The sequence below is a fragment of the Pochonia chlamydosporia genome, chromosome 1, assembly GCF_001653235.2.
Source record: "Pochonia chlamydosporia 170 chromosome 1, whole genome shotgun sequence".
Classification (NCBI taxonomy): Eukaryota; Fungi; Ascomycota; class Sordariomycetes; order Hypocreales; family Clavicipitaceae; genus Pochonia; species Pochonia chlamydosporia.
This window is the reverse complement of record NC_035790.1, coordinates 6,713,933-6,738,010: the sequence shown is the minus strand read 5'-3', so window position 1 is coordinate 6,738,010 and position 24,078 is coordinate 6,713,933. Positions and strand designations below refer to the sequence as shown.

The 24,078-nt window shown below is 50.3% G+C and overlaps 7 protein-coding genes across 7 annotated transcripts; 2 read left to right on the top strand and 5 right to left on the bottom strand.

The window, feature by feature from the left end:
- Nucleotides 1-449: 449 nt before the first annotated feature.
- VFPPC_01775 (D-isomer specific 2-hydroxyacid dehydrogenase) lies at nucleotides 450-1,689 on the top strand (the record flags this gene model as incomplete). The annotated part of the gene is made up of 4 exons (XM_018281546.1): nucleotides 450-799; nucleotides 850-902; nucleotides 958-1,036; nucleotides 1,089-1,689. 4 exons carry the CDS (start codon nucleotides 450-452, stop codon nucleotides 1,687-1,689), a joined length of 1,083 nt encoding a protein of 360 aa, XP_018150310.1.
- A 60-nt stretch (nucleotides 1,690-1,749) lies between these two features.
- On the bottom strand, nucleotides 1,750-4,789 carry VFPPC_01774 (small s protein; the record flags this gene model as incomplete). The annotated part of the gene is made up of 2 exons (XM_018281545.1): nucleotides 1,750-4,306; nucleotides 4,356-4,789. 2 exons carry the CDS (start codon nucleotides 4,787-4,789, stop codon nucleotides 1,750-1,752), a joined length of 2,991 nt encoding a protein of 996 aa, XP_018150309.1.
- A 1,038-nt stretch (nucleotides 4,790-5,827) lies between these two features.
- VFPPC_01773 (peptidase T2, asparaginase 2) lies at nucleotides 5,828-6,877 on the top strand (the record flags this gene model as incomplete). The annotated part of the gene is made up of 1 exon (XM_018281544.1): nucleotides 5,828-6,877. The coding sequence occupies one exon, from the start codon at nucleotides 5,828-5,830 to the stop codon at nucleotides 6,875-6,877; it is 1,050 nt and encodes a 349-aa protein (XP_018150308.1).
- A 253-nt stretch (nucleotides 6,878-7,130) lies between these two features.
- On the bottom strand, nucleotides 7,131-8,914 carry VFPPC_01772 (hypothetical protein; the record flags this gene model as incomplete). The annotated part of the gene is made up of 2 exons (XM_018281543.1): nucleotides 7,131-8,750; nucleotides 8,858-8,914. The coding sequence occupies 2 exons, from the start codon at nucleotides 8,912-8,914 to the stop codon at nucleotides 7,131-7,133; spliced, it is 1,677 nt and encodes a 558-aa protein (XP_018150307.1).
- A 1,705-nt stretch (nucleotides 8,915-10,619) lies between these two features.
- On the bottom strand, nucleotides 10,620-12,878 carry VFPPC_01771 (hypothetical protein; the record flags this gene model as incomplete). Its single annotated transcript, XM_018281542.2, has 1 exon — nucleotides 10,620-12,878. One exon carries the CDS (start codon nucleotides 12,876-12,878, stop codon nucleotides 10,620-10,622), a length of 2,259 nt encoding a protein of 752 aa, XP_018150306.2.
- A 1,831-nt stretch (nucleotides 12,879-14,709) lies between these two features.
- VFPPC_01770 (cell division control protein 4) lies at nucleotides 14,710-18,177 on the bottom strand (the record flags this gene model as incomplete). The annotated part of the gene is made up of 3 exons (XM_018281541.1): nucleotides 14,710-14,820; nucleotides 14,892-17,666; nucleotides 17,788-18,177. The coding sequence occupies 3 exons, from the start codon at nucleotides 18,175-18,177 to the stop codon at nucleotides 14,710-14,712; spliced, it is 3,276 nt and encodes a 1,091-aa protein (XP_018150305.1).
- A 2,418-nt stretch (nucleotides 18,178-20,595) lies between these two features.
- VFPPC_13153 (modin) lies at nucleotides 20,596-22,780 on the bottom strand (the record flags this gene model as incomplete). The annotated part of the gene is made up of 2 exons (XM_018290930.1): nucleotides 20,596-21,668; nucleotides 21,733-22,780. The coding sequence occupies 2 exons, from the start codon at nucleotides 22,778-22,780 to the stop codon at nucleotides 20,596-20,598; spliced, it is 2,121 nt and encodes a 706-aa protein (XP_018150304.1).
- Nucleotides 22,781-24,078: the final 1,298 nt, after the last annotated feature.

Genomic DNA, 24,078 nt, shown 5'->3' with positions numbered 1-24,078 from the left:
GCGAGCAGGTAGAGTGCTGCCATGGGCGCTTGGCCGATTTCGGAAATTTCGGAAGGAAACCTCGAATGCCAAAGAGTCAAGCTGGCATGTCTCATCAGACCATCATCTGCAGTTTAGATCTCACCCACAGACCAGAAACGAGTTATTTATCTGTCATGGTAGTTTATATAGGCCGTTTGTTTTGCCCATAACATTCTCTTTACTTGAGTAGACTGATCTAGCTCCCAAGCCATTGATGATGCTATGTGTGGGGTAATTTGTGCGACTTTACCCAGACTGTGATCAACAATTATTAAGTCAAGCTACTCCGCCCTTGACAAGCAGCCTTCACGTTCAATGTTCCCGATCACGAGCTACAAATTCTTGACTCTTAGCAACCTAACGTACCACAAACGACAACCCATCTCTTACCACTGCGCTTTCCTGTCATCTAGTGCCACTTTACAAAGATGACTATAATCCGCCAAATAGCCAACCCGAGCCTCAAAGGCCACAAACTACTCGCCATTACGCCTTGGGACCCCCCGCAAGACTTCCTCAACAATATCCATACTCGGTTCCCAGATCTCCAAGTCGTATTCCACCAGGGTGGATTCGTCTTGCATGACTGGAACGAAATCCCAGAAGACTCGAGACGGGATGTCACCTTGTTAGTCACAGGGGTTTGTTTACCGCCGCTGGAACAAGCTGGTAATTTGCAATTTGTCCAGATAATAAGCGCAGGAGCAAATTTGATTCTGGATAAACCGGTGTTCAAGAATACGAACATCCCATTTTGTACGGCGAACGGGGTGCATGGGTAAGTGGCACACAATCCTAGCCAACAATGTGTAATTGACGCATGAGCAGCCCGCAGATTTCAGAATGGGTCATTGGGACATTTTTGGCGTATAAGAAGAAGTGTAAGTGAGACAATTTTCATCTAATCCATACTTTTCGGTGAGTTAACAAGCATAGTACCTCAATACTTGGAATTTCAGCGCGATGCCCATTGGCAGAGACTCGACGAGCCTGATGACACTGTGGGACAGCGAGTGTAAGTGATGCACCAAATGACCTGAATGCTCTCGATAATAATTGGCAAAAAGCGGAATCTTGGGGTACGGTAGCATTGGCCGACAAGTAGCCCGCCTCTGCAACGCCATGGGCATGGACGTGCATGCATATACTCTTCATCCCCGAAATACACCTGAATCTCGTCGCGATGACGCATATACGCCACCTGGGATGGGGGATCCAGAGGGCTTATTTCCGAGTAAATGGTTCTCAGGCGGTTCTAAAAAGGAACTTCACGAATTTCTTGGTTCCGATTTAGACTTGCTCGTACTGTCAACACCACTTACAAAGAGTACAATTGGTCTCATTTCGCAAGAGGAGTTCAAAGTTCTAGGCAAAAAGAAGACATTTGTGTCGAATATCTCAAGAGGACAGGTTATCAACACCGATGACTTCATCGAAGCACTGAATAACGAAGTCATTCGTGGCGCGGCCATCGACGTTACCGACCCTGAGCCTTTACCTGATGGCCATGAGCTCTGGAAGGCGAAGAACTTGATAATCACACCGCATGTAAGCGGGGCAACCACCGCATATGGGAAGAGATTGTTTGCCATTCTTGAAGCAAATTTGGAGAGATTCAGTGAAGGGAAGAAATTAATGAATCAAGTCAGCAGGAAAGATGGATACTAGGGTCATAATCTTTAATCTGGTTACAGGATATATTTCAAGAGAATAATACTAACGGACACATCATGCCTTCTTCGATCGTAGCGCATATTGCGACTGCTTTCCCTTCTCCTCCCTTTTCCTAGCCATAAATTCCTTCAACTCCTTCAGCTCAACAGCCCCATACGTCTCATCCAGTAATTCCAACACCCCCAAGCCCGTGATCTCTGGATCCCAACTATCCTTCAAGACCACAGCATGAGGGTCCGCCTCACCAACCTCCAAAAACAGACGCACGATTTCTACCCATCGACACGTTCCATCAACATCAGTATCATAGTAAGCTATAAACCCTCGCCGCCGCGCATCCCGCAAATGCCGTAAAAGCGCCACCCACGACGTCCTCCCCGACCGGGTAACAAAGTCGGAATACTCATGATTAGGACCCGGGTTAATACGACACGGATTCCTGAGCAGAAACCTAACGAGTTCCGGATCAGAAAGCGGAAATATGCTCTTCATACGGGAGCACACGAATTCTGTCGTATACGCCAACAACGGCGTAGCATCATCTTGCTCCAGTTCTTGCTGCTCTTCTGAAATTCCATGCTTTTCCGAGCCGTTCCGAGCGGTAACTTCCTCGGAAACATAACGAGTCAGACCGAATTTCGTGGCAAGGCACAGAAACGGCTGCCATATCGGTGCGGCCTTCATGCGGATCTCGTAACTGCCAAATGCATTTCTGGCCCAGTGGTCATATGGATCTTGGGGCTTCTCAAGCCAGTGCCAGCTTAGCGTCGCGTTGAGCTCATTTACAAACTGTCTCTGAAGACCAAGAGGATCATTTGTGATATATCGAGCGTGTGTTAGCGCGAGAGCAATATCTGGCCACCACTCATCCAGTCGCCGATGGTGTTCAATCTCTTCAAGCGGCCTCTTGAGTCGAAGGACATATGATCGCAGTAGACGGAGGTGAGGGTCAAACGTGGGAGGTGACTGCGCAACTAATCTTTCCTGGATACCCGGTGCATCCATGAGCCAGTCACGAACTGTGCGATGTATGTATGTGACTCGCTGTGCGGCTTCAACTCTCGCGTCGCGCAGGGTGTCGTCCGAAAAGCGAGGCTTCATGTTCCCCTGTCTTGTAGGCCGATGAAGATCCAGTAGGCGGGCAAAGCGCTCTGTGATCTGATGAATCGTCATGCGGCACCGGTCGTAAATAAACTTGTTGTCTGCCTCCTCAACTTCCCAGGTGGTAGTGTGAGCGTCATCCTGCTCTTGTAAAGCAAAGGCTAGTTCCCAGACGGTAAGGGAATTCGCTGAATCATCCCTCACAAAGTCTGCGACTATCTCTCTCGCGCGAATGAGCTGGAATACCACTGCTGTTTCTCCCTGCTCTGACTTCGTCTGGTCTTGGAACAGTAACTTGGAGAATAAGTCGTCAAGATCAGTGGGAAGCTGTTCGAGTATAGAGACTAGGGCAGTTGTCCCGGATTCAACTTTCCACTTGGCAGTGAGCTCATTCACTGCCAGTCTCACCCATAGGAACACTCCGTCCGCTCGCTGAACGGCATTATTGACAAGCTGTTCACCAAATTCAGGATTCTTTCGTAGTAATCGGCGGATATTCACATTGTCAAGTAGCTTATCGGCAGTGTACTTGAGCATATCAACGTACGTTAAGTCCTGGAGCTTCATATGTGGCACCGCCTGCTCGAATGCGTTTTCGAACACAGCCCACGGCCGCGAGGACAGACACATCTTCACGGAACCTCCGTGTTTGCCCAAGCCAAGATCCCTGAAGAAGTTGATCATGGTAATGTGGTCGCCGTCGAATTCATCTAGGCCGTCCACAAATAGGCAAATCTTCATATTGGGCAGTGCTGCGTCCATTAGACGCTGGAAAGCAGACAACAAGTCCTTGACGAGCCATTCCAGGGACAGCTGTATTCGTTCCTTGGTGGTCATGACTCTCAGCTTTTGCCATAAGTCGGGGAACGTATCCGGGATCAATTCCATGTTTTTGGAAAGCAGTTGGTGTAGAAGTGAGCGAAGTAAACCCGTTTGAGAGCGCTGGTCTCGCGATCCGCTGGTCCAAAAGAAGAAACCTGCCATGCATACTGGTTGGCCGTTTGCCCAAGCTTTCGAATATTGACGCGTCAAATCGTGCTGGAACAGGAAACGCATAAACGTCGACTTTCCAGAGCCGGGTTTACCAGTAATCCAGTAAATAGGGCCCAGTTCGCCGGTGCCAAGCCAAGCGGTCAACTCATGTTCAAGACAATCAGACTGCTTGCCTCGAGTGTCTGCTTGGTTAAATACCCAGTCAAAAGTGCTCCCATGAGCTTCAGCAACTTCCTCCTCTCTATCGTGCATAGTCTTGTAAGCCAAATTTTCGAGGATGAAGTCATACAGAAGACTTGCAGGAGCTAGCCGTGGCTTTTCAGACGCTTTGGGAACTGGAACATTATCTTGAAATATTCCAACCGGGCCAGCTTTCACTTTGCTCTTGCGTGGCATTTTCATGACACTCTTTTCGCTGAAATCCAGTTTGGTCTGGTACATTTCGTCTTGGCCATCGTCTCGGCGAGCCTCATTTTCGAAAGCGGTCGTTTCCGAGCCAGTATAAATTGCAGAAGTTCTATTAAAAAGTCAACATGCGATTCGAGTGAAATCAAGACGTAACTCACTTGAAAGTGATACGTGCATCAGGGTAGCGGCCAGCGAGTTCGTGCAGACGGTCCCCAAGCGCCTCAATGTCAACAGCTGGCCAAACTTTACGAAACTCAACCGTGCGTATATCATCCGCAGCAGCAAAATGGCTCTTGATGCGATTGAGTTTCAAGCTGAGATCTTGACCGACCTTGTGACATGCCCATGGAAGAGAACCGATGTCATGGTCGTTGTGGCCAACATGTTTTTCAAGGACCGCAACAATGTCATCCAGCTTGGAGGATAGGGTATGAATATGTGACGTGGAAACTGTAAGATTACCATCTGCCAAGTCATCTCGATGAACAGACACCAAGAATTGATAAATGGCGATGGCGTGTTGAATGAGGCCAGCCACGGCAACAGGCTGCCTTGGCTTTGGGGAGACTACAGTTGGGGGGTCTGCCGTCATTTTATAACATGTAATGACGCAGAGTAAGCTTGATCAATTTACGAGATGTATATACGCGAAATCCTTCCAATTAGCTCATACAGCAAACTTGCGGGCGTTGTCGAAACGCCGCGTGAGTTGTACAAGACAGCCTTCACATGAGAAAACAAGGAAGAGTTTCAAAGGTAAGCAGGAGTGGGCATCGGATTGAATATATACGCAGTCAGACTGGACTGCTTGATTACCCCACATGGTCAGGGACTTTGTTTAGTGTCAGCCACCAGACAACTCTTACCACACCTCGTTTTCAACTCGTTCCGTAACCAGTTTAGTTACTGTTGGTTCCTGGTATCAGCCACACTTACAAGCGGAAACAAGAAATACAACATTTAGTTGTTCAACTGGTACTGTACAGTATGAATAGAATAATTTATAATGAGTCTCAACCAACTGTGGTTGCTTACATGGTTTGCCAAGCCCCTAAGCTTCAAGAGGAAGCTGACTTGAAGAACATTGAACCAACAATCCTCATTTAGTCGGTTGGTTGCTTGAATGTGAAGCCCAACATCTTAGACAGCAATGTCGAGATGAACACATGAGCACCTCATGACGTCTGTCAAAACAAAACCAACCCTTCAAATGACCAAGCACGCACCCCATTCCGGCAAAGAATAGAATCAATTCCTGCAAAGGTCTGGTCCGTGTCATGTCAGCGTGACTTATTCCCGCTCAATCCAGCAATCCGAGTCTTCAACCGCATCGCGCGGTTCTGTCAATTGAATTCACTTCTTGTCATCGATAGCTCCAAAATCTTATGACCATTCATTTTATGGCCAACATTTGCTCTGACCACTCATTTCTAACTTTTCCATTGTTGTGAATAGGACGCCCCCACTCAAAAACCCTTACAAAAAGAGCCATGTCTTTCGTCTCTCCCTTACATAGTCAGTCCATAGCTGTCTACAGTACTTGTAATCCAAGACAAACAACCTCATCTAATTAAATTGACATCCTTCACACAACCCTAACTTGGTGTATCTGCAATTCCCGGAAATCAATATGCGCTCATCCATCCCCCATACACTCTTACCACTCCTCCCCCTCGCCCTCGCAACAAACACCATCACCCCCATCATCGTCCACACTTGGGGCGGTCCAGCAACAGTCGCCGCAGACGCCGCACACGAAGCCCTCCTCAACTCCCAATCCGTCCTCAATGCCGTCCAAATCGGCGGCACAACCTGTGAAGACAAGCAATGTCGCGGCACAGTAGGCTACGGTGGTTCACCCGCCGAAAACTGCGAAACCACCCTCGACGCCATGATCATGGACGGTAATACGTTCAACGTCGGCGCCGTAGCCTCTCTTCGTAGGATCAAGGACGCAATGGCTGTGGCCAGACATGTTCTCGAGTATACAGACCACAGCTTGCTTGCGGGTGATCAAGCCACGCAGTTTGCCGTCGCGAATGGCTTCAAGGAAGAAAGCCTGACGACCAAAAAGTCGAGACAGAAGTGTATCGAATGGAAACGCAAGAACTGCCAACCAAACTCAAGAGTCAATGTGTTTCCTGATCCAAAGCAGAAGTGCGGCCCGTATAAGCCGTCGTCAAAGCATGGCGGATTCAAAACGAGATCAGTGGACGTGGACGATGCGGCAGAACAAGGCCACGATACTATTTCACTTATTGCCCTCGATAAACGCGGCAGCATGGCCGCAGGAACCACTACCAATGGCAAATCGCACAAGATTCCAGGGAGAGTTGGTGATGGTCCTATTACGGGAAGCGGCTCTTATGCTGACAGTGATGTTGGAGGATGCGGCGCGACTGGTGACGGGGACATCATGATGCGCTTTTTGCCGTGTTACCAGGCCGTGGAGAATATGCGACGCGGCATGTCGCCTGCTGCTGCTGGTGAGGATGCAGTGAAGCGGATTGTGAAGAAGTTCCCTCGTACTCGAGTTGGCCTGGTTGTGATGAATAACAAGGGTGAGCATGCAGGCGCCTCCAGTGGATGGGAATACGAATATTCATATCGAGGGGGCAATATGACAAAGACGGAGGTCATCGTCGTCAAGCCGATAGACGGAAACAACGGGAAAGTTTGAAGCAATCGTAACATGTTGTAGACGCTAGTGATGGAGACATATAGAGAACCTATTGAATTACAGCCACATCGGCTACGTCTTCCTCAAATGAACAAAAGATGAGTACCACTCTAAGCGCCAATTTCTCCCTTGTCAAATACTAGTTACAGGTCCACTTACAAGTCCAGGAACCATCCATCCTCTGTAAAATCAAATACCGGAACGCCACCTGCCGTCGCTGAGATTCTGTTGTTTGTTTGCAATATATCCACATTCACGCGAGCACTAGCTCGGCTCGGCTCTCACGCTTATCCTTGCTTTTGAAGAGTGCCTTCAACATGTTGTCGCCCTGTCGTTGTGCTTTGGGCCTGAATACGAGCTCCATTCCGTTGCTTCTCCCATCCTCAATCATCGGTACACCCCTTTCCCTATTCCTGTCCTTGTCCTTCTGTTTCTTGCTGGACCTATGCTTGCCCAATTCGGACTCGCCATTGATACTCTCAACCGTAGCATTTCTGCTGCTCTTGCGCTCGGGAATGTCTCTGGGCTTGTCCTTGCTTGACGATTTCTGTGTCTTGCGACTCTTTGATGTCTTTGCCGTCTTGGAAGTCTTGGACGTTTTAGTGGTCTTCGTTGTATGGGCGCTTCTATGCGAGCGAAGGTCAAAATCGTCCTTGAACTTTTCCCTGTGAGCACGATCCGCCTCGGGAGTGATCAGCTCAATGTCGGCGCTTTCATTATCGGAACCTAGAGGCATAATCCCCCTTCTCCAGGTCTCAATGGTACTCAGCTCATCGTCCAGAATCAATGCCTCGTCCATGCCAGCACTGAAATCGCTCTGAGTCCGCAGTGGCGCAGGACGATCCATTGGGGCTCCTTCCCATGCTATTGCTTCACGAGCTGCCTGTTGCTCTTTCACACGCTTGACAATTTTCCAGCCCCCAAACATTACCACAGTCAGCCCGACGGCAATGCCAGTACCAATGAGGAACTGAGGTGATGCAAGCAGAGCAAACACGGCAGGAGAACCGCCCTTAAGAAACCCAAGGAAGGCGGGAGACATTTTGCCCACTACAGATGACAGCTCAGCGAGTGTTAGTGCAACGGCTGCGGCCGCGTCTGGCTTTTCCTGAAGGTGCTTGATGATGGAGGTTGCAGAGTGCTGTAGACAGTGGGCTTCGTCCAACAGTCCTTCGACCTTGCGAACAAGCTGGTTGGCCTTGTGCTCCTCGAACTCGTCGGCCCGAGAAGGATCCAAGTCTATTCTGTGCTCCAAATCAGGAGGGATATTTCCGTACGCAAGATTCATGTCGATCTCCTTTCCATTCCTTTCACCCTGTCGCATAATCTCTGACTCTGATACCCGTCGGGCGAGAGCGGATCTTCTCCAGTCTGATTCAGTGACACTATTTGCATCATGCTGAGTGAGATTCATCCTTGACACAACCATATCTTTGGGGAGCGTCTCGGCGTAAGGACTGCGGTATGCCATCGGCGGTCTACTGGGTGACGTGCTCGACGCCTCGCTCAACGTCTTTAGGTTGTTCTCTGTCAAAGCTGGCCGACTTCTCGTGCTGTGGTGGCGATATTTGGAATGTGAATGAGATGATCGATAGCTTCTGTGAGAGCCCGTCTCGCTATGGGCATCGAACGAACGTCGCCGGTCGTCATGATACTCGGGGTTGTTTCCATAGTCAAATTCTGTGTGGTACGCTGGCTCATACTCACTGCGGCCCCCACGACTGCCATGTCCGTGTCGATGATAATGCCCATCATGCCTGTGTACGCTCCGCGACTGGTCAAAGGTTTCGGCACGCTTCAGGCCCTTGATCTCTGCCTTCTTCTCATCATAAGATGCTTTTGCTTCCTTGAAGATAGAAAAGAGTTGTTTTCCCTATGTAAAGTTAGAGGAAATAGTTACTTAAACAAAACGTTATCTGCACTCTCGTGTGCGTTGCTGCATGTTTCAAAGTTATGCATGGGACTTGTTCGGTGACCTACAGTGCTTATGATCTTGCCAGAATTGTTGACGATGGTGATGGTTTGCTCAAGAGGCATTTTGCCGCTAAAAACGGGTAGCCCAACGGCTTGTTAGCGCCACCAAAAATGCGTTCCGCTGTAATGCCGCTGATTATATATCAGAAAAAGAAGTCTTTCATGATCTTTTAAAGATTCAAGAATGGCGGTAGGTCACAGCTGAAGGAGGCTGGAGGTATCTGGTCCTTGACCCCACCTCAATAGTGTCGGTGAAGTCTTCTGTAGTGAACCCTGGAGATAAAATTGGAGAGAAAACTCCACTGCTCCCCACCGTAGCACAGGTACAACTCCAGGTAGCTTTGAGAGCTTCGGTTTTCGATTGTGGAAGAAGGCTTAGAATAGATGTTGTTGACCTCACTCGGAGGGAAGAACGAGGGTTTAATAATGAAGGTTCATATGCAGCCATGTATCCAAGAAGACGCATCAAACTCACCCAAGTGGACCGTTGCCGCCGAACGATTTTCCCTCACATAACTTCTCTGAGCACTTCTTATTGGCTATCCGGCTATTTCTTGCCTCCATGTTGCGTCTCATCAGGCGCTGGTGCATGAAACGAGTGAGGCGCCCACTCACACAACCTGCTGCAACTCAAGAAGTGACAAGTGGTGGACGCTTTGTCCTATCACCGGTGTCATGCCAGCCCTTCCTAGTCATTGATGGCGAGGGACCGGCGCCGAGAAAGTACATGCCCACACCTTGATTCATGGTCTGAGCTTCTGTACACAGCCGACGCAGTTGAACCTTTGTCCATCGTCTTCACGAGCCCGTTCGATATGGGGGGCCTCTGTTCTCAGCTGGACGGGCCATGGCTGTGAACCGAATTAGCAAATCGCGGGGCGTGCCGACTGGCAATGGCGGCTCCAGCCACTGACTAGACCCGATGGATAGATCATGGACCACGCGCTAAAGCCATCCAAGGCACTTGTTGACCTGGTCCAGTTTTTCTCTCTATTGTACTCCGTTGTCCGTCAATACCCATCGATGCTGACGAATGGTGGCGACGCTGAGGTGACCGCTTCTTGGAGCAAACATACTCCGTATAGCGACTCGTGAATGACAGTGGGCTGCCTCATGTTGATTCCCTCTCATTCGACCTCTCCCGCGTCGGAGAGCAAGATACCTCCTTTGTCGGAGACTAACTGGAGAGTTGCATCAGGAACATAACCATGCCCAGTATATTGGGAGATGATCCATATGCAGCGTCGAAGGTGTGGTTCTGGCAAAAAATGGACGGCACGGATGCGTCTGCATGAGAGCCGCCCTGCGTTGGATGCACTAGGATGCAGTTGCGTTGCTGCTGCCCAACTGACCGATGATCTGGTACTGATCGATGTCTCCGTTGCGCCACGTTGTTGTCTTGCTTGGTGACACGAGAGCAAAAAATTCAAGTTCTCGAAAGACAAATACGGATGCTCGCCATGCACAATGGTCTGTGAGATTTAGGCTGGTCGGGCCACAGACACCAGTTGACATCAAATGATGGAAGTTAGGCGCATCGTACTTGCATTGATTGGCCTAGGAGGTGTCTGACGATCGGTCGTACCTTCCCGAGCCGAAAGTTGGGTTGATGGGGGTCCGATGTACTCCATGTCAAAGGCAACTTGACATCATACAAACAAACGCATGTTTGACCAGCATTTACTTAAGTATCCATGTGTATTCCCATTCCGGTTGCAGAGATTGGAACCTTTCAGGAATCTTTGCGAATCACATCTACCTTCGTCAATCACTCCACCTGTTTCCATCTCTCCTCCAAGAGCCGAATCATCATGACAGGTCCTCCGTTGCCAACCTCCCCAGCTACTTGTCTCATCTGGTGATCGTACATCGCACCCGTGAACTCAGTCTCATTCTTCCACCCATAGCCTACTTGAGCATTGCCCACATTGTAGTCATATCCATTTATTGCGGCCTGCGCTCCTCCCATGGCCTTGTAGAATGAGCCCGTGATTCCAAGCATCTCGGCGTGCTGCGCCTTCATAAACTGAGCCATGAGAATCTCCTCACACTGCGGGATCGTCTCGAGGAATATGAGCCTTCTCTTATGGGCAAATTCTAACAAAGCTGGCAATGTATCTTCTTGGCATGCTTCGGTGTATAAGGCACGCATCCGAGGTGAGTACAAATCGCATATGCGAGACTTCTCCACGAACAATGCTTTCATGGGAAACTGTGCCTCGAATTTTGTGCCCTTGGCAAATGCTATGTAGCATTCTTCGCAGATATGTAGATCATCCCAACCCCACCACTTTCTGTTTCCAGGTTTCTTGCGGTCGTATCGCGGACATGATGGCACGCTTGCCCATGTTTCTGCAGCCTGCTCTAACGAATCAGGCCTGCCGGTCAACAATACCTCGCTAAAGTTTTGGAGGAATTGCTGCCAACGTGATTTGCTTGTATTGAAATTGCAGATAAATGTATCGCTTCTGGAGGTCCCTGGTTTGAGGATAAAGTGGCGGGCACCTCCCAAGGCTGTTGCAATGGAGCCCATACAAGCACCGCATATCAAAAAATCGGCAGGGTTATTCTTCGTTGTGAACCAGACAGCATTAGTTGTGCCAGTTCCAGAACAGATTGGATTGGCCCCAAGCTGATCCATGGCTGTCCAAAATATCTCCCAATCCTCCTTGCTAGAAGCTCTCATGGTTGGCAGCAGGAGATTCAAATGGCCCATAACGCAAATAGCAGTACCATTAGGCCCTTCTGGTGTTCCAGCGGCAAAGAAACTCGCAGCAGGAGTGCCAAAGAAATAATCACAGAAACAGGTATGACAGACTTGCAACCCCGGAGGGCCTCGACTTGCAATATACCACCCACGTTGGCTAATGAGGGTGTTCACCAGCTTAGGGCACTCTGGCATTTGCAAACGAGCCTTCACATCGTCACAGAACTTCTCCCAGGTTCCTGTCTTGACGTTGTCGTCCAGCGTACGGCGAACAAACCAAACACTAAAATCACAATACCACTGCTCGCCGACCGTCTCCCCTTGCTGTAGCTTGAACCGCGAACTAAATGGAGTGTGTCTCAGGTAATCCTCAAAGCATGCCTCACAAATAGTAGTGCCTGGAATGTCCTCAGATACATATCTGTTGCGCTTTTGCTGGAGTTGTTTTTCAGGACAGGCTGGAAGATTCTGTCTGTCCTTCATGTAATCAAGAACGTTGCTTAAATTGTTCGATGAAAGACTTTGCGGCCACAGGTTCTCCGTCACCCGAGGGGCGGCAAACATGCAATACCGCGATTCGCCTTCCAGAGATCGTTTGACCGTAAATTCTGAGCGAAATGGCGAGTCGTGAATGTGATCAACGTAACAGCGACTACATATTGTGAATGAATGGGCAGATGAGTGCGCAAACCAGTCGAGTGGGAATGACACGGCCGTGTTACAGCATTCCACGATAGGTGTGATGCCACACGCATGAGGTTGCGGTGTTGCTGCATCCCCATGGGTCGAAACTTGTACAGGGATGACTCTAGCACCGTCAGATGAAGCAGGTTGGTACTGATTCGTGGACGAAACAGAAGATATTGGCGGGTTCATCGTGCTCTCCACTGGCTGATGAGCAGATGGTGCAGTTGTTGACGTTCCCTCGTTCTGAGCCCGTGATGTTGGTCGTGGCGGCGGCGGAGGAACTTGCATGTAAGTCTCTGGTCGAGGAGGAGGTGGCGGTAAAGGCTGTCCATCTTGGCCATACTGAGTATTGTCTCGTGGTATCTCTTGTTGAGTCGTCATTCTCTGTTCTCTATTCTCGATTCGAAGCCCTTCAAAGGCCTGACTTGCATTATTCAACTCAGCATCATACTCTGCCTGATATTGTGTGGCTAACCTCTGCGCATCCTCTCTATCCCTCTGAGCTTGGAGCTCCCCCTCTCGTGTTAGTTGCTCTAGTTTGGCCTTTTCCTCTTGTTGAAACCTTTCTGCATCTCGTCTTGCTTCTTCCAACTTTGCTTTCTCCTCTTGCAATGCCCTGTCCTCTTCGGCCATGATTCTGTCCCTCTCGTGGCGGACCTGGTCCGCCTGTTGCATCAGTTGAGGGCTTTGGGCATATAAGTTGCTCTGTGTGCGCATATCCACAGACTGGGGTTGCTGGGGTGGTGACTGAGGAGGAGGCGGTGCATATGCATATTGACTATGGTGTGGTTGCTGACGGTTTGGCGGGTGCTGCTGTGGGTGCTGCTGTGGGTGTTGCTGTGCTTGTTGAGTTTGATACGTCGTTGTGTAATATTGTTGCTGGTATTGTGGGTGACTTTGGGGTGAATAAATGCTTTGAGATGTCGTGGGTTGGTAAGACTGTGGTGAGTATTGCTGCTGGTGATACTGAGTTTGAGTTTGAGGAGACGCTGAATGAGCAGGCGAAGTTGGTTGCTGGTATGGCTGATACGACGGCTGCTGATACGACGGCTGCTGATAACTCTGGCCTTGATACTGTTGTTGATACTGGTACCCTTGGCTCTGTTGAGGCTGTTGATACGGATATTGGTCCTGCTGACCATATTGTTGGCGAGCCTGATTCTTCTGCTGTTGTTTGTTCTGATACTCTGCCGCCGCCTGTTGAGCCATATCTCCAACTTTGGAGAGGCTTTTACTCAAGAACCCCATGTTTATCAAAACCCGGAGATTCCGGTAAGCGAGTCTGTGGCAGTCTTCGGAGATAAATCGCCCAGCAAGTGTCTTAAGTTATTCCCTGTGTAGTGATGTCTTACAAACTTGTAAGCAAGAACCGTCAAAGTTATGGGCTCATCCTAATCTTTCCAGCCGCAAGAGTTGACAACCTGAAAAGATCTGGGGAGGAGACAGCGGGATTTCAGATTCCGGAGTACGGAGTGTAAATAGTCCCAAATACCCCGAGTTTCGCTGCCCCATCAAGTCAGCCTTATTCCCAAATGAACCTCAAACCCTGACCTAACCCAAGCATCTTAGTCCACTTTGTGTTCTCGTATCCACCAACAGCCCGTCCTGGGAGCCAGAATTGGCAATTCGTTTGGTGGCGTCAGGTTCTGCGTCACTTCTGGTTAAAGCCTATTCCCGGCCCACGGAAGGACCCGTAATATACACTGGGAGGGCAACATTGTTTTATCAAAGTCTTGGCCTGGTTGTCCCTTCCGGTCGATGTGGTATTAGTGCAAATCCTAGGTGTTGGCGGTGACGGACGGATGAGTTTAAGTGCTATGAAATCTGCATCGGTCCAACACAAATCGACATGATTCTAGCAAGGGAGCATACGGAGATATCTGAGAGAAGAAAGTTACCTTCAAAACATTGCTCCGCACCAGCGGAATTTGTTCCACGTTTGGAGGCCAACCCAAAAGAGCCCGTTGGACCGAATGCTCATGCAAAGTCATAATGCCAAACTACCTGAGTGATTATTTAGCGGCCACGCCATTTATCACCAAGGGACACAAGCAGTTAGATTTAGCCCGCGGCAATACAAAGTGTCTTGCGTGTTGGTAATTTCACTTTGATAGAGGCACAACTCATTTAATTCATATCGCAGGGCTTCTCGCCTTTTCATATCTGCTCTTGCTAGAGAAATACATAATTTAATATCAAGGTATAACTATGTTTCTCGACGCCCAAAGATCCGTTTTAACGCCAATACCGTCATCCTTCCCAGTACCATGACAATGCACTCTGATATCTCTGATGAAATGAATAGAAAAACTTTAACAGTCAAAGCGTTCATCATAACGTTTTGTCCCAATGCAATAAACCTCATGCACCTGCTGCATCATCGCTAGTTCTCAGTCATGTCGTATGTTTTGTGTGTCTTTGTATGTTCAGGGGCGTTAGGGGTGGTAGCAAAGTGATGCTATGCTCATACAGCTCCATCTTCGATAATCTCTCGCACTTCGTGTTCGTTCAACAAAATACGTTTTCCCAGTTCCTCAGGGGCTTGCCCGTCGCGAACGGCACCAAAATCCAAAATCTGTAGCACAAAAACAAAGTCAGCATCTTGGCAATCACGGTCTTGCTCTTAAAAGCTGGTGTCGCTCTTACCTCTACGTAAGTCAGCTGGTCACGTTGCACAGCTGCCACGCATCGCCTCCCGTCAAACTTGACCTGCCATACACCAGTAAGGTCGGTCAACAAATCCTGCACACACTCGCCAGTCTTGACGTCCCACATTTTTACAGTCTTTTCGCTGCCGCTGATAACCTTCTGGCCATCGTGTTGGAAGCAGGTGATGGCTCCTGTGTGTGCCATGAGGGTGTGCCTACACCTGCCGTTCTCAGGGTCCCAAACTCGAAGGGTAGAATCCGCAGCAGCTGACACAAGCCGCTCATCTCGAAGATCCAGGAGGCCAACAAGAAGAGTGTGGCCCTCGAGCGTGTTTAGGCAAGCCCCAGTCGCAAGATCCCAAATTTTGACGAGCGAGTCCATAGAACCAGAAATGCAACGGTTTCGCTTGTGGTCAAGCACAACGGAGTACACCTTCTGAGAGTGCCCGCGGAGTACATGCAGCATTTCACCGGTGCTGATTCGCCATACACGCACCGTGCTGTCATAAGAACCACTTACTAGGGTGTCTCCATAGGCCGATATCGCTCGTACAGAGTGCGTATGGCCCATTAAAACGCGGATGAAGTACGGACAGTCGGACTCTTGCGCTGGCGGTCCCGTTTGAATATATCTTCGTGAACCCACTTCAGGAAGTCTCCATACCCGGAGCTGACTGTCCCGAGATCCAGTGATAATCAACGGCTTTTCAGGTTGTATAATCGGCTGTCCAGAAGTGTCTCGGCCGGTCTCGGTGGGCATGAGGATTTGCAAGCATCGCACAGTACTAGTGTGGCCGTAGAATACCTGCTGGCAGAGGCCACGCTCAATGTCCCATACGCGAACAGATCTATCCGTGGATCCCGACACAAGAATATTACCCTCGTACTGTAGAGCCCATACTCCGCCTTCGTGGCCCTCGAGCTTTTTCCGCAGTTTGCCCGTTTTGGTGTCGTAAATGTGGATTAATGTGTCATCACTGCCCGTGATTATTTTATCATCGTCAAACTGTAGGCATGTGATGACATGTCGTGGGTGGGCGGCAAACGCAACGTGGCCAGGTTTGACCTCTCCGCTTGTCCAGCTTTTGCGAATCATATGGTGGCGGCGATATATAGACTTGAACAGATGTAACTGACGAAGACTAGGCAACCCAAGCTGAGGGTCTGGGACCGCTGCAGCTGCTGCGTTCGCAGCGGAAAGCGGGCCTTCGGACTTGTGCTGCCTCACCTCAGATTCCATCCTTGAGTCTCTTGGTGCGGTACTTGTCGATTCTTGGGACGCTCCAGCCCTGCGTTTTGATCGTTCCGAGGCGGAATAGGTATTCAGGCCTCGCTTCCGCTTCGAACTTCTGGACTTTGGTGTAACCTCGCTGCGCAATGCTCGGGTTAGTTCAAATTCCGAAGACGTAAGCCGGCCTTGCATGCTCAAGTCGCGTTCGTAACCCGCGGCGCCAACTGGATCCTGCCAACCCCAACCTTGAAAAATAGCCTTTTTCAGTTCGCCAGGTGCCATGATGTAGCCATCTTGGTCTAACAGCTCTTTCCAACCCGTCTCATTCCGGTCCACAATGTTACGCCAGTGCTTGGAGACCTGAGCCGCTCTGCAAAGGTCTCTATGGTCCAAATAGCCCAAAACATGGTAACTCAACTCCAAGGGAAGTTGCCTTAAAAAGTCGCACTTGAGAGCAGGTTCCACCGTATCGGCAATCAATCGCAACGTGGGACGTGGACATCTGCGGAGAAATTGATACATCATGAAAGTTTTCATTTCGGTCTTCATCGAGTCAAACGCTTCAAGGAGGGTCTGTATGTCAAGCACGACAGGTCCAAGCTGATCACTGAGCTGTGGCCGCCTCAAGGCTCGTCCATGATCCGTCGACTGCAAGGATGAGAGCAACTGCAGAGCCTTGCTATCCTCCGCAGTTTGGGTGCCGTCAGCCCAAGGCAGTGTGCTATCGCTGGCGGAGGTCTGAAAGCTGGACTGTGCGCCATCGTCGGCATCGTTGGAATGCAGCTGGGAGGCGGCAAGGGTTGGAGACAGCCTTGGGCTCGGAAGGCTTGCATCTTGAGCAGCGACGACATCTATTGTAGGTCGGTGATGTATCGCAGCACGAAGAGATTGCTGAAGTGAGTCGTCGGCGTCCGCAAAAGGCTCGGGGTCGGCATCAGTAATCGGCGGGGTAGCCACGTTACTGCTGAAAACAGTGTGAGAGTCGCTACCAGCTGGGCTGGCGGCGTCACAGGGGGCTGAAGGCATGGAAGATGAGTCCAGCATCGACTGAGGGCGGTCCGAAGGGAGAGAGCGGTTCCGTTGATTTGGTCGGTCCAAGACGGAACCAATGAGCTCCGAAGTATCGGGAGTGGCCAGGAACCCAGATCCGCCTCTCGGTGGCCGGTCGCTGGCATCACGGCGGTTGGAGGGCGGCATGCCGGAAGTCGTCGTGTGTCCTCCAATATTACTGCTTCCTCCAGAATTCGAGCTTCCTTGAGCTATTGATCGTCTCAATTTATCTGATACAGCGTGGAGAGTAGAGGATCGGGCAAGGCGTTGAGATGTTCGAGGCGTGAAGACAGCACCTGTACCAACCTGAGATGCTGAAGAGGTTGGCGAATCAGCAACGCTGGAACGAGTCTGGCGGGTGCGTCGGGGATGCCCTTCGGAAGGAGATTGTGATGGTTGACGACTGCTTCGATTTGGTAAAGGCGTCTCGTGAAGGCAAGGTTCCGTTTTGACTGGGGTGGGAGTGAAGGCACCAGTTCCTGGTTGCTTCATCTGTTCGGGCATTGTCAATACAGGTTCTAGGACACAGGCTGATCCATATTTGACGTCCTCGTTCTACTACCGCCTCGGCTGCATAATGAGGACTATTGATTAGGAACTATTTGCAACTTACAGGTTTGGAGACGATTAGCCGGTTCACGTCGTGCAAAGCAGCGTCCTTCTCCTCTTCTTCATCCAAGCATTCGTCAGCAGCCCGGTCCTCTTCGGCCACATTGTACGAAAAATCTAACAATTCCGGCGGCGTTGGCTTCATAGCCAAGGGGTATTCTTTTGTATCGAGACTCTCAAGCGGGGTTGGATCGCGGACAAAGACTCGAGGAAACTTGCGCGTTAAACGGGTTGTGGTTGTGACTGTCTTAGTCTCGACACACTCGCTGACTTCCAGCTGGAAGCGTCGGCCGTTGTTCTGTGAGCCTTCTGCAATATTAACAGACACCTTGGAGGCACTGCGTGGCCGCCGTGGCTCTGAAGCCTGGCTGGAAGGCAAGGGCGAAGGCGTCATGTCGTCTGGTGATGGTCTGCGATATGAAAGGCGAGGCCGGAGCCGGCAGACTGACAGAGGCGAAATCGACTCCAGGCAGTCGAGCCCCGATGGTGCTGTTGGCAAAACAATGAACGAATGGTGACCAGGTGAAAGAGGACTCGCTGCAAAAGGAATTTTACAAAGCTGGATGGGGTTGCCGGCCTTGAAGGTGCGGCTTAACGAGGAGACAAGCGCGTGAGCCTCGCGCTGGATGAGGAGTAGATGGCAGGTAAAAAAGAGGCACCATCAACCCGAGTGACTTTGACTTGCCGGCAAAAGGAGACGCCGATGAGTGGGCAGCCAGCGAGTGACGGGCAGGGCAGGGCAGGCGCGGACAAGATGTGGGTCGAGGGCCAAGGATGGGGGCAAAGCACCTTAGTGGCCGGCACTCAATGGGGTTGGTTCAAGGTTCGGAGAAGTCAACTCTGTGCTGGTCTCTGGTCAATACCAGACTTAAGTAAGTACTTTACTCCGTACGGAGCATGGAGTATGCACAGAGTACCAAACCGTACATGTAGCTAGCGTCACTGGTCTGGTTGTGTTCCGTTGTGCTAGTGCAATCTTCGCTGCTGACCAGAGACAGTTGACCTTTCCGCCTTCACCGTTCGAGTTCTCATAAAGTCAAGTTCCCAGGCGGGGGCTTGGTTCAGTGCTAGCACAGTTCAGTCACGACGAGCCACAGGTGATAAGCGAACAAGTGGCACCGATGACCCAGTTCTGAAGGAGCACGTCTCGACATTCAACATCAAGGGGAGAAAAACAGCGGATGACGACGAACCGTGTCCCTTGCCCGTGCCTCGGGCCATACGTGTTCATTCCGAAATCCTCTACTTTTGAACTCCGTACGGGCTGTCCGGGTGAGATTGTGAGCTGAGCGCACCAACCAAGGCAGCAAGACGCGATGGATGATTCAGGTGCTGACTTGACTCCATGTCTGCGTTCACTACTAGCAATCAAGGTCGAGGTAAGTACCTAGGTATGCGGACCAAACCACATCAGACTCGTGCATGCAGCCCACCAGCCGGAGTACTCCATATTTGGATGTCACTCCCAAGCCGCCGCCATCGTGCCTTCCTTCTGCGCCGCAAACCCGATCTCTTCTGCCCAGTCTGAGGCAAGGGCAAGGGCAATCCGGTTTGCAGGGAGGTGCGGCTGTAGCGCCTGCTCAGCCAAGTTGGCTCCACCTTGATTCACAAGGTTCCAGTTATATCCATGTGAGACCTGGCAAACCCATGCAGTCAAGTTTCTCATCCACGGCGCGTAAAGACATTGCCAGCCACCTGAGCTTTTGATGCGTGATAGTGACGACCGACATGCATCTGCAATCCTATTTCGATTTGGACGGTTGTTTTCTGTTCTCCGCTCTGTATTCTCTGTTGTGTTGAGTACTTGTCGTACGGAGTACAAATTTGCGACTTCCATCCTCTGCCCAGCTTTCTCTGGTGCAGGTGTAGTCACACGTTGATGTTCCAAGTACGAGGACGACATCCTGGAGGTTGGTCTGTGTTGGCTGATTGCCTGCTGACAATGATCAAGGAACCACAGTTCCTTTGCACAGTGGCGCGAACCGCACTTCCGTGATTACGATTCCAACACCTGTGACCTTGGATTACACAACCATTGTCTGTAAGAAGAACATTTCACCAGCCGTGTGTTCTACCAAACACATGCCTCGGTAGGAAGCACTTGGCAGTCGAATCGGAGACATTGAGGTTATTGGCCCGCAAAAGCAAAGGGAGAAAGAAATAGCCCAACGTTCGTTCTTCACTGATGATTCTTCTACAACTTGAGCAAACAGGGAAAGGAGCAGCATGATTGCAGACATGGACACAATTGGGATCAGCTCCATCTGACGACAGCCCTGCCAAGGGCGAACTGCACAAGGGTTCGCTGTCCCTTTAATCGAGCAGCTGAGATGCGCAAGTCAGCAGTTGACATTACCAGTACTTGACCCTGAAGGGCTGCTATTTCAGACGATCGGTAATATCAATAGCTGCTACCACCACCCTAAATTTCTAAAACGCAAGGTTTCAGAGACTCAGAGTACAACACTGGGTTCCTTGTCCAACCCTCTGAAGCAGAGACGGTTGCGTCCGGCAAATTTTTCCACAATTGGCTGCACAGACAAAGGTAGTGGGCGTCAGGACTCGGATCCCACTTCCCTCCATGTGGCGTTCAAGAAGCCAATCCATATTTATGGTTACCCGACGTCATCCTTGCCACCGCGACCGGACAAATATTTTTATTGGGTCGATTAACACGAACTTGGGGCGAGATACTGTCGAAAAGGGAAATGCTACATGTATTCCATGACATCCGATAGGTATATACCGATTGAATTGCAAAACCTTCACAAACAATCTATTCAAACTAGAGGTGGCGCTATGCTGGGCAGAGTTATGCAATATACACAGGCATTCGACTGCCGAGCAGTTCGCTTTTGCTCAATTGGATGTCTTCCGGGTTAAAATCATGCAACATCAACCAACACATCATCTTGAACATCAGGGTGCACCAAACATCATCATGGGACACAGGCTCGTCCGACAATGGAGTGCTATTGTCGACGTCCCTGCCATGGCTCTTCGAATTCGATACCGTCGTATGTGCTACCCCGCCGTTCACCGGCTGGTTAGATATCGAAAGTCGGCCAGAATCAATGCCGCTGGCACGGATTGTAGTAGCCGGTTCATCCGCTCCGATATCAGACTCAACTGCGACGCTGGAATGGGTTGCAACGCTGCCTCGCCGACGAAATGCGAAGGTTTCAGGGCCTGCGTCGCTCGCTCTCCGCTCCGTACTATGAGTTGCATTTGCAACGACGTGTGTCCGAATCACCTCGCAATACACCTCCATTAATCTGTGCTGTTTTTCGTCCGGTCCACAAGCATCCACGTCTTCAAAGCGAGGAGAAGTTCGCTCACGATATCTCGACGCTCGGGGAGAGACAGGCCCCATGGCCGGGGCCAATAACGACAATGTATCCGAGGGGCGCTCGTCGGGCCTGTTAAGCAGCTGTAGCACCTCTTGGATATGAGATCGCAACACGTCTAGAACGATCTCGCGTCGTCTGTTTTGTTTGTTTTGCGTCTGGGTGTCGATGAGAGGCTGGCGTGATCCCAGCGGTACACCACTTTTTTCTTTACTTTTACTCTTTGCAGTAAGGATCTCTTCACAGTCCCCCAGAGCAGCTTCAAGTGCCTCGTGGAGTAGTAGGCGATTCGGAGTCTTTCCATCATCCTGGAAATGCAGGATTTGCGCAATGTGATGCGTGATTCTGGAGTAGATTGTCCAGTTTCGGTTTGTATTGGGTGGCTCATACTCGGACAGAACTCGAAAGGATTCCATTAGTTTGACCAGGGAAAATGATCGCTTATCCCAGCGATCTGATGTTGGGTTTGGTATGTACGTGAAGCTACTATGCGGGATGTGGAAATTGCGGCTCAGCATACCCAGGATCTCAAACGACACTGTTATCATCAGCATTACGATATTGTGTGGATGTTAATGTCGCAGGGAAAAAAGGGTTCTTACCTGGAAACAAATGGTAAGTCCTGTTTTCTTCATTGGTGTAAAACGTTACGGCCTTGTTGCTGCATCCGAGAAGCCCCAGAGTCCGTCCCATTTCCTTCCTACTCGACATCTGCAACGTCCCCAAGGTATGCAATTCATTATTTGGAGACTCCAAGCGACTATGGTCTAGCATTGTTCGGTAGATGGTAGGGACGTATCCGAAACAGAGTTCTTTCACATCGTCGACTGGGATGACGCGATTCCATTCGAAAAGACATTTGCCGTACACCTGGAAGGAGAAGATGAGACCGAGCTCGCTCATTCGTTCGCCAAGGACGACAAAACCATTGCCTTCGGCGCGGTATCTGTCTCGCTTTCGATCGAATTCCTTCCAGTATACGCCCAGGCCAGCCATCATCTCAACCATGTGACACATTGTCGTCGTGCCATACGGTTTCGTGACAGAGGTGGGCATTGTATCCCAGCTTTTGCGTTTTCGCTGCAGCGCGACGGTAAAGGTGTGGGCTTGGTCCAAAGTAGGGGGTTCAGATGGCAAAGAGTAGCCTTCAAACGTCGTCCTACTTGGTGGACCGAGATCTCGATACTGCTTCTCCTGCCAGTCTCGAGACATGCCCTCCATCTTTTGCACGGCCAGAAGTAACACCAGCCATGAAGCACGCTCATTATCTGCGGTGTGAATCCGCTCCTTGAGTGACCTCATTGCATACGCCTTGCGCAGATCAACCTCCGAAGTGGTACCTGTCTCTTCCAAGCTCTTCTTTGTCCCTTTCAAGTAGAAAATGTCGGCGTCCGGGACAGGCCCTCTGTCGTTGGTTGGAGGTGCAACAAATATGACGGGCGCATCGAATTGAACTTCGTACCGAAGCTCCTCCCAGGAGAACTTTCTTGATTTCGACTTGGCCCATTCCCCCATGACTTTCTCATTGCATTGTGAGTATCCTCGTGCCGAGGCATAGTACTGCTGAAGAACCTGCATAAAGGTGGCCGTGAGGGCTACTACTGACACCAGTAGGGCTGCCGCGGCGACAATCAACTCATTGTCAGCCATGTTTGCAAAACCCGGCTTGCTTGGTGCCAAGTGAAGGCGGTGCGGCGGCTTTTGGCCGTTGGCCAGCCCCCATTAGCTGTGGTCGCCAGCTATTGATGCCGTTGGAATAACGGTAGAATTCTCCGTCGTTCAACCTCGTGATATCTAGGTAGATGAGTACTGTGACAGCAAAAGCCTAGTCGAGAAGTGCAGCTGTGCGTGGATTGACGCCCGTGCCAAATATATACTGCTCTCTCGGGAGTGGATTTTCCAAGGTCAAGTCAGTGTAACCATGGATGCATTGTCTTACCGACCGAATCGAAGATGCAGCGAACAGGCTTGGCAGAGATCAAGTTTATTATTCCCCAGAAGCGAAGTCTGGGGTGATGCTAGGCAAGAATGCAATCTGAGATTTTGTTCAGCCTCTCACCAACCATTGATGACCCCTGACAGCCTCACCTCACCTAACGTCAACTCGCCTCACCTCGCCTCCCTGGTTCGTGAGATTCAGCCGCAGACCCGCCTTGACCTTCAACTGGCGCTTACGGGCGGAAAATCCGTGTCAAGTGGGTGTGAAACGGCTAGGCCCGAAGTTTAATGCGAAATTGGATATGTTTTGTGTTGAAGTCCTCATTGTTCACCTGTGTTTCAAGAGACTCGGATTGCACAAGCGTTACCAGATATCTTCCGACCAAAAATGGGCTTTGATTTCCGGACGTGAATCAGCTTCAGCAAGCTGGTGGGACCTGATCCGTGCCTGATGGGCATGTTGCCCGACCATGTCACAGCTCAGAACTGTTCATTGATCTAGACGATGCTGGGCATCACCTGGGCATGACATGGTCTGGTGTGTTCTGGCCAAGTTTATTACTCCGTCCTGTCCTTCTTCCGGTTCGCCTCCTGGCCATGCGCGCACCCAAACATGTCACACCAAAAATACTAATCTTGGCATACCCTAGACATGCCTACTACCCTGCTGTTCAAGGGGTTTATTGTCACTATCGCATCGGTGTCCTTGTGAGGAGTGAAATTATATCGAAAAAGTGATGCACTCATATACTGGCGTGTATTATTTTGTAAGATTCTCATACTCAAAGAGTTGTGTCGAGTTGAAAGTGAGGGTCTTCCCCATCAGTACTCCACAGTCATCAAGCAAATGTCAACATCCTAGTAAGGATGACCAAACTTTCCCGAGAATCTTCGAATAATGCTAAAATAGTGACCAAAAATACTGTACACTGGTCCTGTCGCTATATTTCTAGTACGGCCGTAACCTGGCACCGAACAGTTATAGAACGACTACTCATTTGACTTCTCAC